Below are 13,562 nucleotides of genomic sequence, written 5' to 3'. Positions count from 1 at the left end.
AGCATTTTCAGTATTTTTGGCAGCAGAGAGAGGTCATTGTGAAGAGGTCCTATCGCACCTTGTCACCCTCTGCTGTGAGGCTTCAGCCTGTTAGCCATGGTGCCTTGTGCCCTAACTGCTAACCACCTATGACCTGTCTCCTGGCGGGCACCCTGCTTCTGGGGTCTAGTCCAGACCCTGGCACTGGGGAGGACAGGAGCACTGAAGAGTCCACCTGCAGTCTTTCACCAGTGTCCATACGGTCCTCTTGTCCAGAGAACTATAGCCCCTGAGGCAAGGAGGAAAGAGTGGCTGGTCTGTGTCACTGTTGACCTGATGGATGGTCGAGAATGTTTATTCCATTGCTGCCCAGCCTCTTAGCTCTGGCTGCTCAGCCTAGAAAAGTCTTGTTGGCCTATGTGAGTCCTGGCCTCAGCCAAATCTGCCAATTTTGGTTATGTCTCTTCTAGTAAGGCAGAGGGTAGTTGGAGGCTCTTGACTATAGCCTGGATTAGAGATAGCAGATGTCTGCCCACAGCAGCACCAGTCCTGCTGTAGCAGACGGGGAGGAGGAAGACAAAAGCGACCCCTGAGCCTTCCCTGAGTGTGAGGCCTGGCTTGTTGCTTAGAAGACAGGGAGACTAGTAACTTAACACAGTAAATAGAGTCATGGTAGAATCAACTGACATAGTAGGAGAGGCAGCCTGGTGGAAAATAGGCTCCCACCCACTCTGGCCCCTCCTCAAGCAGCACTGCCATCTGCTCCCAGGCTGCCTGTTGAATATCTGCTCTGAGCTCTTTCGGAGTGACATTTGGCATTGTCTGTTTGCACTCATGATAGCCACTCTACTCTTAGAAATTTATTCAGCAGTTAGATTTGCACAGTGACATGAAGACCTTGTAAACAAGGGTGTGTGTGTGCTAATATTCTGTTTGTAAGGTGACATGTGCACGACCCTAGGTGCCATCCATCTGGGAGAGTAAACAGTGGAGCTGCTCAGTGGTGAGGAAGCTCCCAAAGAGCGAGGCTCACAGCTGCGTCCTGACAGACAGGGATGGTGTCCAGAGCTCATGGAGTGTTCGTCTTGTGTGGATATGGTGGATTTTCTGTGGCCTCAAGTGACCACTGGCCACACACTCCCCAGTTCTCTTGTGACGCCCAAGCCAGCCATCCTGCAAGTGGCCCTGGAAGCACGCAGTCGTGCATGGCCAGCACCCTCCAGCAGGGAGCGCTCTTGCTTCCTAGCCAGACGCCTCCCTCATCTGTGCTCAAGGATGCGAGGGACATGGCCCTGCTGATAGGAGGACACTCGGAATAGGACGTGTTTTTCTTTTTTCTTTTCTTTTTTTTTTGAGATGGAGTTTCACTCTTGTTGCCCAGGCTGGAGTGCAATGGCATAATCTTGGCTCACAGAACCTCTGCCTCCTGGGTTCAAACGATTCTCCTACCTCAGCCTCCCAAGTAGCTGGGATTACGGGTGTGTGCCATCATGCCCAGCTAATTTTGTATTTTTAGTAAAGATGGGGTTTTCTGCATGTTGGTCAGGCTGATCTTGGACTCCCGACCTCAGATGATCCACCCACCTCAGCCTCCCAAAGTGTTGGGATTACAGGCGTGAGCCACCGTGCCTGGCCTAGGACGTGCCTTTCATGGCTGAGTTAGCCTTGGGATGACGGGTGTTGCTGAGTACTTCCTGTGTGCCTGTGTCTGCCAGGCTGTCTCCTATGAGGCCCGTGAGCTGGGAATGAGGCTCATCCCCATCTCACAGATGCAGGAACTGAGTTACGAGGTTGAGACCCTTGCCTTGGGCCATTAGGTAAGGAGGGGTCTGGCCAGGAGTCCATGTGTTAACCACTTCTCACAGTGTAATAGGCCAGACCACCGCCCTCAGGAGCCTCTATTTTAGTACAGAGGCTGGTGATAAACAAGGAAAAGGCACAACTGGATTAAATAACTACCTACTCTGATGCTATGAAGGAAATAAATAGAGGGCTATAATAAACATTCACAGAAGGCCTCTCTGAGAAGGTGGTGCTGCTGAAGCAGACACTTCAGCCTGCAAAGAAGCCAACCCCATAAAGCTTGGGCCTGTGACACCCTAGGGAGATGAACCAGCAAGTGTAAAGGCCTGGTGGTGTCACACTGCGGTGGTTCATCCAGGTCACATCCAGGTCCTCTTGAAGCCTGTGCAGAACGCCTACTCCCCAGTGGGGTGGGATAGGTCCCAGAATTGAGTTGGGGTGTCAGGTGGGGACCACTGTCCCACCATGGCTTAGAACTTTGGGCATGGGCCCTGAGCCCATTTTCTTAGTGAAGGACTGTCAAGGGGATTTTCTCCCCCTGACTTGGTGTGCCTGTTGGTTTGGCAGGTGATGGTTTGGAAGAGTAATTTTGATGTTGTTGATCATGGAGAAGTCATGAAAGTGCCAAGGCCCCCAGCCACACTGGCCAGCTCTGCAGGGAATCTGGTAAGTGGCTTGGCAGGTATGTCCTGAGCTCTGTGACTCTGGTGGGCTAGGTCATGGTGAACAGCTCTGGGCTTGGAGATGGTGAGGGTAGAGGTTTAGGCCCATCTCGGGAAAGGGACCCTGGTAAGATCTTGTCATTTACCAAATACTTTGGCATTTGTGGTGCTTTGTTTTCCGTCTAGAGTGAACAAATGAGACACAAAGAGGCTGATATAGCAAGCTACTGGGTACCCCGGGCCTGTGCCATTTGGTGGGGGTGTGTTTCCATGGCAAATGCTGCTGGTTGATTGAGGCCTTAGGGGACGAGGGACCTGTCCCATACTGAACCCTGGGCCACAGGATACAAATGTGGGGCTCCTAGAGGGTTCAGGGGCTGAAACCACAGCTGGGACAAATGGGAAAGGCCCAGCCCTGTTGCTTTCACTTCCCCCACTTTTTTTTCTAACCATGGAGAGGAAGTTCCTCAGCCACAAACCATTTTTAGTACCTTTGTTGGTAAAAGAATATTCAGTGTTCCTGAATTTGAATAGTTAATATTTTTGACAACTATTTGGGGGAAAAATTGATAACTGATACAGTCTCATTAAATAAGGTCGTATTCAGCATGGGCTGAAATAAATGTTAAAGCCAAGGTTGTGGAACCCTCAGGGTTCCAAGCTCCTATGGCCACAGGCTGTTTAAATATCTCTCCACTGGACCATAGAGGCAGTGTGGCCTCCCCGACACGGATACTGGTCCAAACAACAGGAAGCGGCTCGCCCAAGGCCTCCAGCGAGTCAAGGCTGGGGCCCAGAATAGAACCAGGAAGCCTCTTGAGTCTATCCCGGGGCTTCTGTGGTTGCAGCAGATAGACCCCTCACCACCCCATTCCATCACACACACATGGCCCGTTTTGTGTCCTGGGCTGCCTCTAGGCATTGGCCCAGTTGGGTTTTACTTCTAGGGGTTGCCATCCTGGCTGGCCCCTTGGCTGTCCTCTGTACTTGCTAATCAGTGGCCAGTTTTCAGCTTTTGGGTTTGTTGGGGGATGACTGGGCTGCATGATGCACTGCCTGCTGCCGGTTCATCTTCCACCCAGAAAGGCATTTCACAATGCAGGGTTGGGGTCCCCTGGGACCCAGCAGACCTCTAGATCCTGCCCTCTTTCCTGTGACTCCCTATCTACTGGCACTTCTGGTGAGCCACAGCCAAGGCCTTTTATGCTTGCCACCCTGTTTATTCCTTATCAGAATGAGTGGGTAAAGGTACTGCTCAGTTCACCGATGAGACACCTGGGACTTAGTCACCTTCCCCAGATGCCTGGACCAGGCTGAACCCTCTGAGCAAAGCTAGGAACTGCAGGTAGCAGAGGGCTGCTGGCTCTTTTTCCCCATTTTAGAGGAGGGCACTGCCATCTGCCTCTTGGGAATGGTTAATATCTACCAACTGCAGGATAATCCCATGTTCTTATAGTTATTAGGAAAATAAATAAGATGAACTGCCTTTTGTTCCTTTAGTCCTGGCTCAGTGATGAGGTATGGGGCACCTTTGCTTCCCAGAGCTGTGGGTGGGGATCCCAGCATGGCAGGATGGGGCATGGTGGGTGAGCAGCTTGGCAGGGCTCAGGGCAACCACGGGATCCCATACTATCTACAGGCTCACGTTGGAGTTGTAGTCACAGCTCTGCCTGCTGGCCCTTACTACATGGGCCTCAAATAGGGAAAGGCTGTGGGTCCTGGGGTCAGAGAACTGGGTCTAAATCCTGGAAGTGTGGCCTCAGGCAAAACACGTGGTCTTCCCAAACCAATATTTTCACAGTGGTACCTGAATATCCCCATAGGCAGGCTCTGCCTCGAGCTTTGAGACCCCACCAAGTGACTTGTTCATCCTAAAATCATCCTTGGTTGAGATCCGACCTCTTATTTGTTATAAGCCCCTCTGAGACCCTGAGTGGATGTTAAGTCCTCTTCCAGACACACTTTCACTGACGCACATCTGCCATATGGTATAAACCTTTAGGACTTCTCTGATCTCAGGACTCCCAGACCAAGAGGAGCGCTAGGTTTTTAGTTTGTTTTGCCTTGTTTTATTGTGATAATATATATATAACACAAAGTTTACCATTCTAACCATTTTTAAGTGTACAATTCTGTGGCATTAAATATATTCACAATGTTGTGCAACCATCACCGTCTATTTCCAGAAGATTTTCATCTTTCCAAACTGAGGAGAGCTACTTTTTATAACACTGTTCAGTGGTTCGGTTTTCTTCTGAGATAGGAAGGGAAGCTGATGGCACTGAGACAGTATCTGGGGACTGGTTCCATGGCTGGCCAGAGTGTCTTAGCACCACAGGGAGCCCAGGAGCACTGCAGGAGCTTCATGTCTCAGCAGCTTGAGAGTCTGATGAGCCCCTGCTCCTCTAGCTCTGTCTATGTACTTGCCTTCCGGTAACACAGGGTTTCTCACCCCCAGCACTGTTGATATTTTGGGCCAGATCATTCTTTGCTGTGGGCAGGGGGGAGGGGGAGCTATTTCGTGCATTGTGGGATATTTAGCAGCATCCTTGGCCTTTATTCACTAGATGCCAGTAGCATCTTCACCCTCCCACCAACCCAAGTTATGACAACCAAAAATGTCTTCTAGGCTGGGCATGGTGGCCCACACCTATAATCTCAGCACTTTGAGAGGCTGAAACTAGAGGATTGCTTGTGACCAGGAGTTAAAGACCAGCCTGGGGAACACAGCAAGATCCTGTCTCTACAAAAATTTAAAAATTAGCTGAGTATGGTGGCACTCCCCTGTGGTCCTAGCCACTTGGGAAGCTGAGGCGGGAAGATCGCTTGAATCCAGGAGTTGGAGGCTATCGTGAACTCTGATCATACCACTACACTCCAGCTTGGATAACAGAGTGAGACTCTGTCTCTGGGGAAAAAGAAAGTCATCCAATACTGCCAAATGTCCCTCTGGTGGGCAGAATTGTCCCCAGTTGCAATAAGAGAATCACTGCAATAAGTCTTGCCTCAGCGGCGAGCCCAGAAAAGAAGCTGACCTAGCAGTGGGAGGAGTGTGGGAATGTGTCTGGAGATGGGGCTCTCTTAGCAGTGGGAGGAGCACAGGGATGAGGTGGGAGAGGCTGTGGGCATGTGGGTGAGGACTGCTATTCCAGCAGCCCTGAGTGTGAGGACTCTGCTCAGTTGGGCCAGATCTGGGTTCCCACCAGCAGCGGCAGTGGTGGCCCAGGTTTCTCAGCCTGGGCTTCTAACAGAAGCTCATTTTGTGGGAATCTTGTTTGGTCTCAGTCTTCTGCAGGTGATGGTAAACAATGGAAAAAAAAAAAGACGTTTTGCCTTTAGCAACTTGGTTTTCTTCACTTAAAAATTGGAAAGTGTTTTTGCCTTTCCTGCCTAGAGGCTTCCCTGGCTCTGGGAGAATATCTGGTCAGTGGTTTAGTGGCTGACCAGTGTGGCTTGACTTCTCAAAGAGCCCATGGCACCACAGCCGTGCCCCAAGAACTCATGAATCTAACGACCCTCTGCCTATGTCAGCTCTGTCTACACCCTGGGCCTGAAGCCATGTGAAACATCCTGGGCATTTGAGGATTCTAGGAAGCCAACCGGGCAGGTGTAGGTGTTGAATTCCTCACCATGTCCCCATTCCAGTATAGCAGTCGAAAGCCAGAGGGACAGAGCCTGCATGGACCCCCTACTCTACTCACCCTCTAGTAGACCACGGCAGGGGCAGCCTTGTGAGCCTGTGATGGTCCTTCTGCCCTGGAAAACCCCCTGCCCATGACCCTTTCTCTGCCTGCAGCGCTTCAACTCTCAGATCTTGGAACGAAGGTTGTCCTTGAGCCCACTCTGAATAGAGCTCTGTTCACTGCAGAGCTATTTTCAACCTCTGGTTGAAATTCACAGCTTATTTTTAGGCACATTTCATGTTGAAAAGCAAAAGCCATTTCCCAGCCATTCAGAATGAGAATAATGGGTTCCATTTTCCCTCTATTCTTGGCTGAGTTGTGCATGAGGAGGGATTTCAGGGCCTGTGGCTGGGGAATTTTCTCTGATTAGAAGGTTGCAGAGGAAGGATTCTAGGCCATGCTCTGGGCTGAGGGTGGACAGAAGCTCCATGTTTTGCCTTGTGACATGCTACAAGGCTGGAGGAAGGATGGAAGAGCCACTTGCAGGCAAATGAGCACCTCCCAGAGGGCGTGAGGTGGGCCCACGCCCACCTTGCCCAGTGGGCAAGGGATGGGAGCCCCTGGGAGTTGTCTACAGTGGGTGCTCGTGCTAGTGTTTTCAAGGATCTAGTGCTTAGCTCTGTTCCCTGTCATGGCCCTGCCCCTCTCTGCCCTTGTCCACCCTCTTGCTGTCTGTCCTTTGGGGCCTGTCCCCAAGGCATAAAGACCCCTGTATCTTGTGTGACCTTAAATTTAACACCTGCTCCCAAACACCCCACCACTATAGGACAGACAGAAGCTCAACCTCAGAAGCATTTTTTAACCACTTTTTAAATAGCAGAGATGCATTTGCTTGGTAAACTTATTTTTGCCCTCCTTCCAAATGTCCGGGGGCCCATTATGCAATTGGGAAGAAAGGTTGTGCTGGGTGGGGTGGGAGGAGAACACAGAGTTCTAGGTAGTTCAACGAAACTGGGGGAAAAAAAACAAAACCCACTTCCTGAGTTCTAAGGATTGGCTGCTGTCCGGTTCGCACATTAACCTTGAGTTTTAGGGCCGAGGGCTTTTCTCCTCTCACCTCTCAAGATCTCATTTTAAGGGGAAAAGCTCATCTGTGGTTAAGAGCTTGGGTTCTAGCTTCCAGGCAACCTGTGATGAAATCCTTTCTCTACCCTCCCTGGGGTGTGACCCTAGGAAAGTGGCTAGACATCTGTGAGGCATGATTTTCTCTTCTGTCGTATGGGGAGAGGCTGGGTCATCCTTTGTGGGATCTCATGCGTCGTGTATCTACCTGGCATATGGCAAGTGCTCATCAAGCTTTAGCTATTTTTTTTTTGAGACAAGGTCTCACTGTCACCCAGGCTGAAGTATGGTGGCGTGATCGTGGCTCACTGCAGCTTTGACCTCCTAGGCTGAAGTGATCCTCCTGTCTTAGCCTCCTGAGTAGCTGGGACTATGGGTGTGTGCTCCCATGCCCAGCTAATTAAAAAAAAGTGTTTTTTTGAGATAGTCTTGTGCTGTCACCCAGGCTGGAGTGCAATGGCGCCATCTCAGCTCATTGCAACCTCTGCCTCCCATGTTCAAGAGTTTCTTGTACCTCAGCCGCCTGAGTAGCTGGGATTATGGGTGCCCCCGCCCCACCATGCCTGGCTAATTTTTGTATATATATATATATTTTTTTTTTTTTTGAGATGGAGTTTTACTCTTGTTGCCCAGGCTGGAGTGCAATCATGCGATCTCAGCTCACTGCAACTTCCACCTCCTAGGTTCAAGCGATTCTCCTGCCTCAGTCTCCCAAGTAGCTGGGATTACAGGCACCCACCATCATGCCTGGCTAATTTTTGTATTTTTAGCAGAGACAGGATTTCACCATGTTGGCCAGGCTGGTCTTGAACTCCTGACCTCAGGTGATCTGTCTGCCTCAGCCTCCCGAAGTGCTGGGATTACAGGCGTGAGCTACCGTGCCTGGCCCAATTTTTAAAATTTTTTGTAGAGAAAGGGTCTCTCTGTCTTTTCCAGGCTGGTGTCAAATTCCTGGGCTCAAGCAGACCTCCTGCTTCCACCTCCCAAAGCATTGGGATTATAGGTATGAACTACCATGCCTGGCCCACCAAGCTTTAGCTATTTTAAAAAGGTTCTTTTCCCCTCCCTGACTAAAAGCCAGTCTAAGAGATTATGTATTCAAAACTTGCTAGAGTGAGGGACAGCAGACAAGAATGGGAGCACTTAAAATTTTCCATGTTGATCCCTCTCTGCAGGTCATTATAGTGAGGGCTAGTGAGATTTTAGACCCTTGGAGGCATCAAAATTGTGTTTCTTGATGGCAGACCCAAGTCCCCTGTGCTCTCAGATGAGAGAGCAGATCTGTGAGTGGGTGGAAACAGACTTTTCCTTCCACCCCAGGATTCCCCAGGACAAGATACCCAGGACCCCCAGAGCCTCAATGCTTTAACTGTCCTCTGGAAGAGGGGGCTGAGTCAGTTGAGAACATCTGACCTGAACCTGAGGCCTCATGTGTGCCGAAGGATGGCCTGTTTCTTCTTCCTAGTTCCTCTGATTCTGAGGGTAAAGCATCAGCCCCTTCCTGTACCCATCCTTCAGCTTCCATGTTTCTGTTTTGGGGCACTGCCACAGGGGTGGGCTTCACTTAGGGGTTCTTGGGACCTCGATTCCTGGCCCAGAGAGTCTTCGCACTAGATCCTCCGCTGTGCTGTGGATCTGTGTGCCTCTGGATTTTTAAGATCTGGGTTCTCACTCCAGGTGCCTTGCCCAAGGAATTATAGGGTTGGAGAAGCAGGGAGAGGAGACCCATTTCCACCTGCCTCATAGATTTAAAAAAATTATTTGTATACATTTCAGAAGTACAAGTGCAGCTTTGTCACCTGATACATTGGTAGGGGTGAAGTCTGAGCTTTTAGTGTAACCGTCACCCAAATAATATGCAGTATACTGATTAAGTATTTTCTCATCCCTTGCTTTATAGATTGTGTGTTAGTCCGCTCAGGATGCTGTAACAAAATACCATAGGCTAGGTAGATTATAAACATTGAAATTTTACTTCTCACAGTTCTGGAGGCTGGGAAGTCAAAGCAAAGCACCAATCGGTTTGGTGTCTGGTGAGGGTTTTTTTTCTGCTTCATAGATGGCTCCTTCTCATTGTGTCCTCATGTGGTAGAAGGGGCTAGCTAGATCTCTGGGGTCTCTTTCATAAAGACAGTAATCCAAACATGATGGCTCTACCTGCATGACCTAATCACCTCCCAAAGGCCCCACCTCCTAATATACTCACCTTGGGGTTAGGATTTCAACACAGAAATTTTAGGGGACACAAACCTTGAGACCATGCAGCAGATTTGCTTCTCACTTGGGTGGACTTGCGACGCTTACTGACAACACAAATTTATGGTCTGGCATTTGCTTTCTGTAGAGGGGAGAAGTGTGGGTTCAAAGGATTCTTAGCAAGCACAGTCTTGTGGGTGTTTGGAGCAGGAGTGAACCCCAGATTTATACGTCTTAGGAGCCTCTTCCTTCTCCACTTGATCCCAATTCTGGCACCTAATTTTTTCAAGACCATTAAAGTATGTAGGATGCAGTGATTCACGCCTGTAATCTTAGCACTTTGGGAGGCTGAGGCAAGAGGCTGGCTTGAGCCCAGGAGTTCAAGACTAGCCTGGGTAACGTAGTGAGACCCCCTTCTCTTTAAAAAAAAAGAAAGCAAGCAAGGAAAAAGACTGTTAAAGGGAACTCATGGCCGGGCACGGTGGCTCATGCCTGTAATCCCAGCACTTTGGGAGGCTGAGGTGGGTGAATCACATGAGGTCAGGAGTTCAAGACCAGCCTGATCAATGGTGGTAAAACCCTGTCCCTACTAAAAATATAAAAATTGGCCGGATGTGGTAGCACACACCTGTAGTCCCAGCTACTCAGGAGGTTGAGGCAGGAGAATCGCTTGAGCCCAGGAGGCGGAGGTTGCAGTGAGCCAAGATCACACCACTATACTCCAGCCCGGGCAACAGAGTGAGACGCTGTCTCAAAAAAGTAAATAAAATAAAATAAAGGGAGCTCCTGGCTTTCTTCCTTGTGCAGGTGAGTCAGAAAATGCCCAGGTAAGTTACCCAACTTGGAAAAAGCTTGGCTTCAGGGGGCGCAAACCCCCAACGCCTCAAGCTGCCTGTGCCCTTGGACTCAGGGCATCTTTGAGGGGGCTCACACCCTTTGACTGAATAGCTGGCATTGCCCACAGTCCTTTTCATTGATGTGAATGGGAGCTTGGTGGAAATGGGAAAGCAGATCCTCTTCTGAGGGGCACCATTCCACCTCGTGTGGCTGTTGTGGGGCTTTGTTGGGGCCAGGCTTTATGGGATGACTTGGGAACAGTGGGGGCTTTCTTTTCATGTTTCCTAGGACTTACCAAGTGGCCCATCTCTGGCTCTTGGGAGAAAATTCATTCCTGCCCCCTATGCCACACAGAGGAAGAACTTTGAGCCCAGAGGTGACCTGCTGGTGAATAGCTTGGGCCCCAGCCAAGTCCTTGCCCCTGGAATTGAAGTGCAGGAACACTAAGAGCCCGGATTGGAAAAGAGCAAGGGGGCGTCTCCTCATTTCTCAATGGGAAAAAGGAGCCCAGCATCCTCACCTCTGGGACAGATAACCATGCATTCCCCTGTGTGTATGCACATGCATGCTCGTGTGTGGACCCCTGTCAGTGCTGCTTCAGGGTCTCCTGGTGTCTGCATTCCCACAGTGCTCAGTCAAGTGCACCTCCCTTGTGGCCATCCGTGTAATCCCCCCCACAGACCCTGCAGTTCCAGTTCTGTGGGGCATCTCCAGATTACATGGGATGTACTGGGGCAGGGCACAGCATGGGGGATGGCAGGGATCTGGCTAGGTACCTTCCTGAGATGAGAACAGGCAGCTTACAAGCATGTCTTTCCTGGAAAGGATTTTCAGGTAGCCCCACTAGGAAGGTGGAAGGTGCATACTAGTATGGGAGCCACTTCAAGAATTTAGTTGGCAGTAAAAGCTGCGCTGCCTCAGCGTGCTGGTGTGAGCCGCTGGTTGGGGCCCAGCCTGAGGTGGCGTGTCTCCTGTAACTCAGACAGATTGTCTCAATTCGCTGCACCCCTGTCTCTCCACCAGTCTGTATTGCATCCTTCGTGCATTTTTCACTTCATGGGCTCACTCTTTAGACTTTCCTGCAGAAGGAAGGTCACAGCAGCCTTTGCTTTGGGTGGCAGAGGCCTTCAGACAAGATGCCTGTTTCATGCTTGGGCTGCATTTTCCTCTACCTTTATCTGAGTAGAATTCATTGAAAGTGCTCTGGCTTTCTTAGTTTCAGTAGGAAGAGAGCGGATACTAGAAATAGAGAAGATTCAATATTTGTTACCGAATTACAGGGTTTGTTTCGTTTGTTTTTGTTTTTTGAAATGGAGTCTCTCTCTGTTGCCCAGGTTGGAGTGCAATGGCACTATTTCAGTTCACTGCAACCTCTGCCTCCCAGGTTCAAGTGATTCTCCTGCCTCAGCCTCCCGAGTAGCTGGGATTACAGGTGCCCCTCACCACACCTGGCAAACTTTTGTATTTTTAGTAGAGACAGTGTTTTACCAGGCTGGCCAGGCTGGTCTCAAACTTTTGACCTCAGGTGATCCACCCACCTCAGCCTCCTAAAATGCTGCTGGGATTGCAGGTATGAGCCACCACGCCCAGCCCCAAACTACAGATTTTGTAGAATGTTTCCTGCTTGAAACAGAGCACCCTTGGCTAGTGGCTGGCGAGTAATGTGGCATTTGCAAGATCCAGGAGCACCAAAGATGCCAGTGCTTCTGGAAGTGGGCCACCCAGACGCAGGGCAGGTTCCAGCTCCTTTATCTTCCAGAGGCTACCACTGACTTTATTGCCAGGTACATGTTAAATAATTACTATATTTTCTGCAAGGGAGGAGTTGCCTTTGATAAGCATGAGGACAGCATTTGCAGAAATCCATTAGGAGATGCTAGTTGGGCTTTCCAGGCAGTGATAGTGAAGAGACAGGCTTTTTAACATTTGATGTTTATTGTAGTAAGCCTTTTGCAGTGGTTCTTGAACGTTAGTGTGCCTCAGAATCACTCCAAGGGCTTATTAAAACATAGCTTGCTGGACTCCATACCCAGAGTATCTGATTTAATAGGGAATTCACATTTCTAACAGATTTCTAGGTGATGTTGATGCTGCTGGTCCAGGGACTCACTTGGAGAACGACTGGTCTTTTGGAAAACAGTCTAGCCTCTTGTGACCCTGGCATCCTGGGCAGGGGAATTGGAGGAAGATAACCATGCCTTCTCCTGTGTGTGTGCACATGCATGCTTATGTGTGGACCCCTGTCAGGGCTGCTTCAGGGTCTCTTGGTGTCTATATTATTTTTATCTTTGAAGTTTCTAGGACTTGTGGGTACAGCTTAGGAAAGGCAATCAGAAAATCAGTGTCCCTCGGAGCCTACCGTAGTGTGTTGCTTTCCAGAAGAGTGAAAAGGTATGACCTTGGTTCTTTGTTTGATTTTTTTTTATTTATTTTATTTATTTTATTTTTTAGACAGGGTCTTGCTCTGTCACCCAGGCTGGAGTGCAGTGGCACAATCTTGGCTCGTTGCAACCTCCATCTCCCAGGTTCAAGCAATTCTCGTGTCTCAGCCTCCCGAGTAGCTGGGACTAAAGGCATACACCACATCTGGCTAATTTTTTGTGTTTTTTTTTTTAGTAGAGATGGGGTTTTGCCATGTTGGCCAGGCTGGTCTTGAACTCCTGACCTCAGGTGATCCACCCATCTTGGCCACCTTGGCCTCCCAAAGTGCTGGGATTACAGGCATGAGCCACTGTGCCCGCCAATCTCAGTTCTAATTTCCATGCACTCCTTTAAGAAAGCCCAGCCAGGCCTGGTGGCATGCACCTGTAGTCCCAGATATTTAGGGCTGAGGCGGGAGAATTGCATGAGCCCAGGAGTTCAAAGCTGCAGTGAACTATGACTGTATCACTGCACTTCAGCTTGGGTGATAGTATGAGACCCTGTCTCAAAAAGAAAGAAAGCTCAGTGATGCCCTGTGGGCCCTTTAAACCCAAAGGCATCTACCAAGGCTCGGTTTACAACCAGATAGGCAGGCATCACCAGCTGAGGATATCAGTAGTAAGGAAGGTAGAACTCACTGTGGCTCTGCTATGGGCCTCTGCCAGGCCTGTTGTTCTGTCCCAGCTCCTGTCCTGCTCCTTAACACACCTGCCATTAGTTCAGTCACCTGTTCTTGGATCTGCATTCTCCAGGCCACTTGCCTCCTACATTACCCTTGGCGTCTCCCCTGCTGTGTTGGTGTCCCTGTCTCCTACTTCTTACCCTGCAAATGTGGATGCCTAGGCCAGCTTCCATCTCCAGAGAGCCTGCTAGGCTTTAGGGAAGCTGATGGGTGAGAGGCTCTACCTGAGCCGGAGAT

At 49.9% G+C, this 13,562-nt stretch overlaps 1 protein-coding gene across 4 annotated transcripts in view; it reads left to right on the top strand.

Moving 5' to 3' along the window:
- POC1A (POC1 centriolar protein A) overlaps positions 1 to 13,562 on the top strand; it is a 79,115-nt gene that overhangs the window by 30,432 nt on the left and 35,121 nt on the right. For all 4 annotated transcript variants that reach the window (XM_032290071.1, XM_032290073.1, XM_032290070.1 and 1 more), the window contains one exon: positions 2,350 to 2,448. In XM_032290071.1, coding sequence (XP_032145962.1) covers positions 2,350 to 2,448 — 99 coding nt within the window. The remainder of the gene's footprint in view (positions 1 to 2,349; positions 2,449 to 13,562) is intronic.

The sequence above is a fragment of the Sapajus apella genome, unplaced genomic scaffold (assembly GCF_009761245.1).
Source record: "Sapajus apella isolate SASKATOON/1434 unplaced genomic scaffold, GSC_monkey_1.0 scaffold23, whole genome shotgun sequence".
Classification (NCBI taxonomy): Eukaryota; Metazoa; Chordata; class Mammalia; order Primates; family Cebidae; genus Sapajus; species Sapajus apella.
Note: the sequence above shows the minus strand (reverse complement) of the source record. Positions and strands in the feature narration are given on the sequence as shown.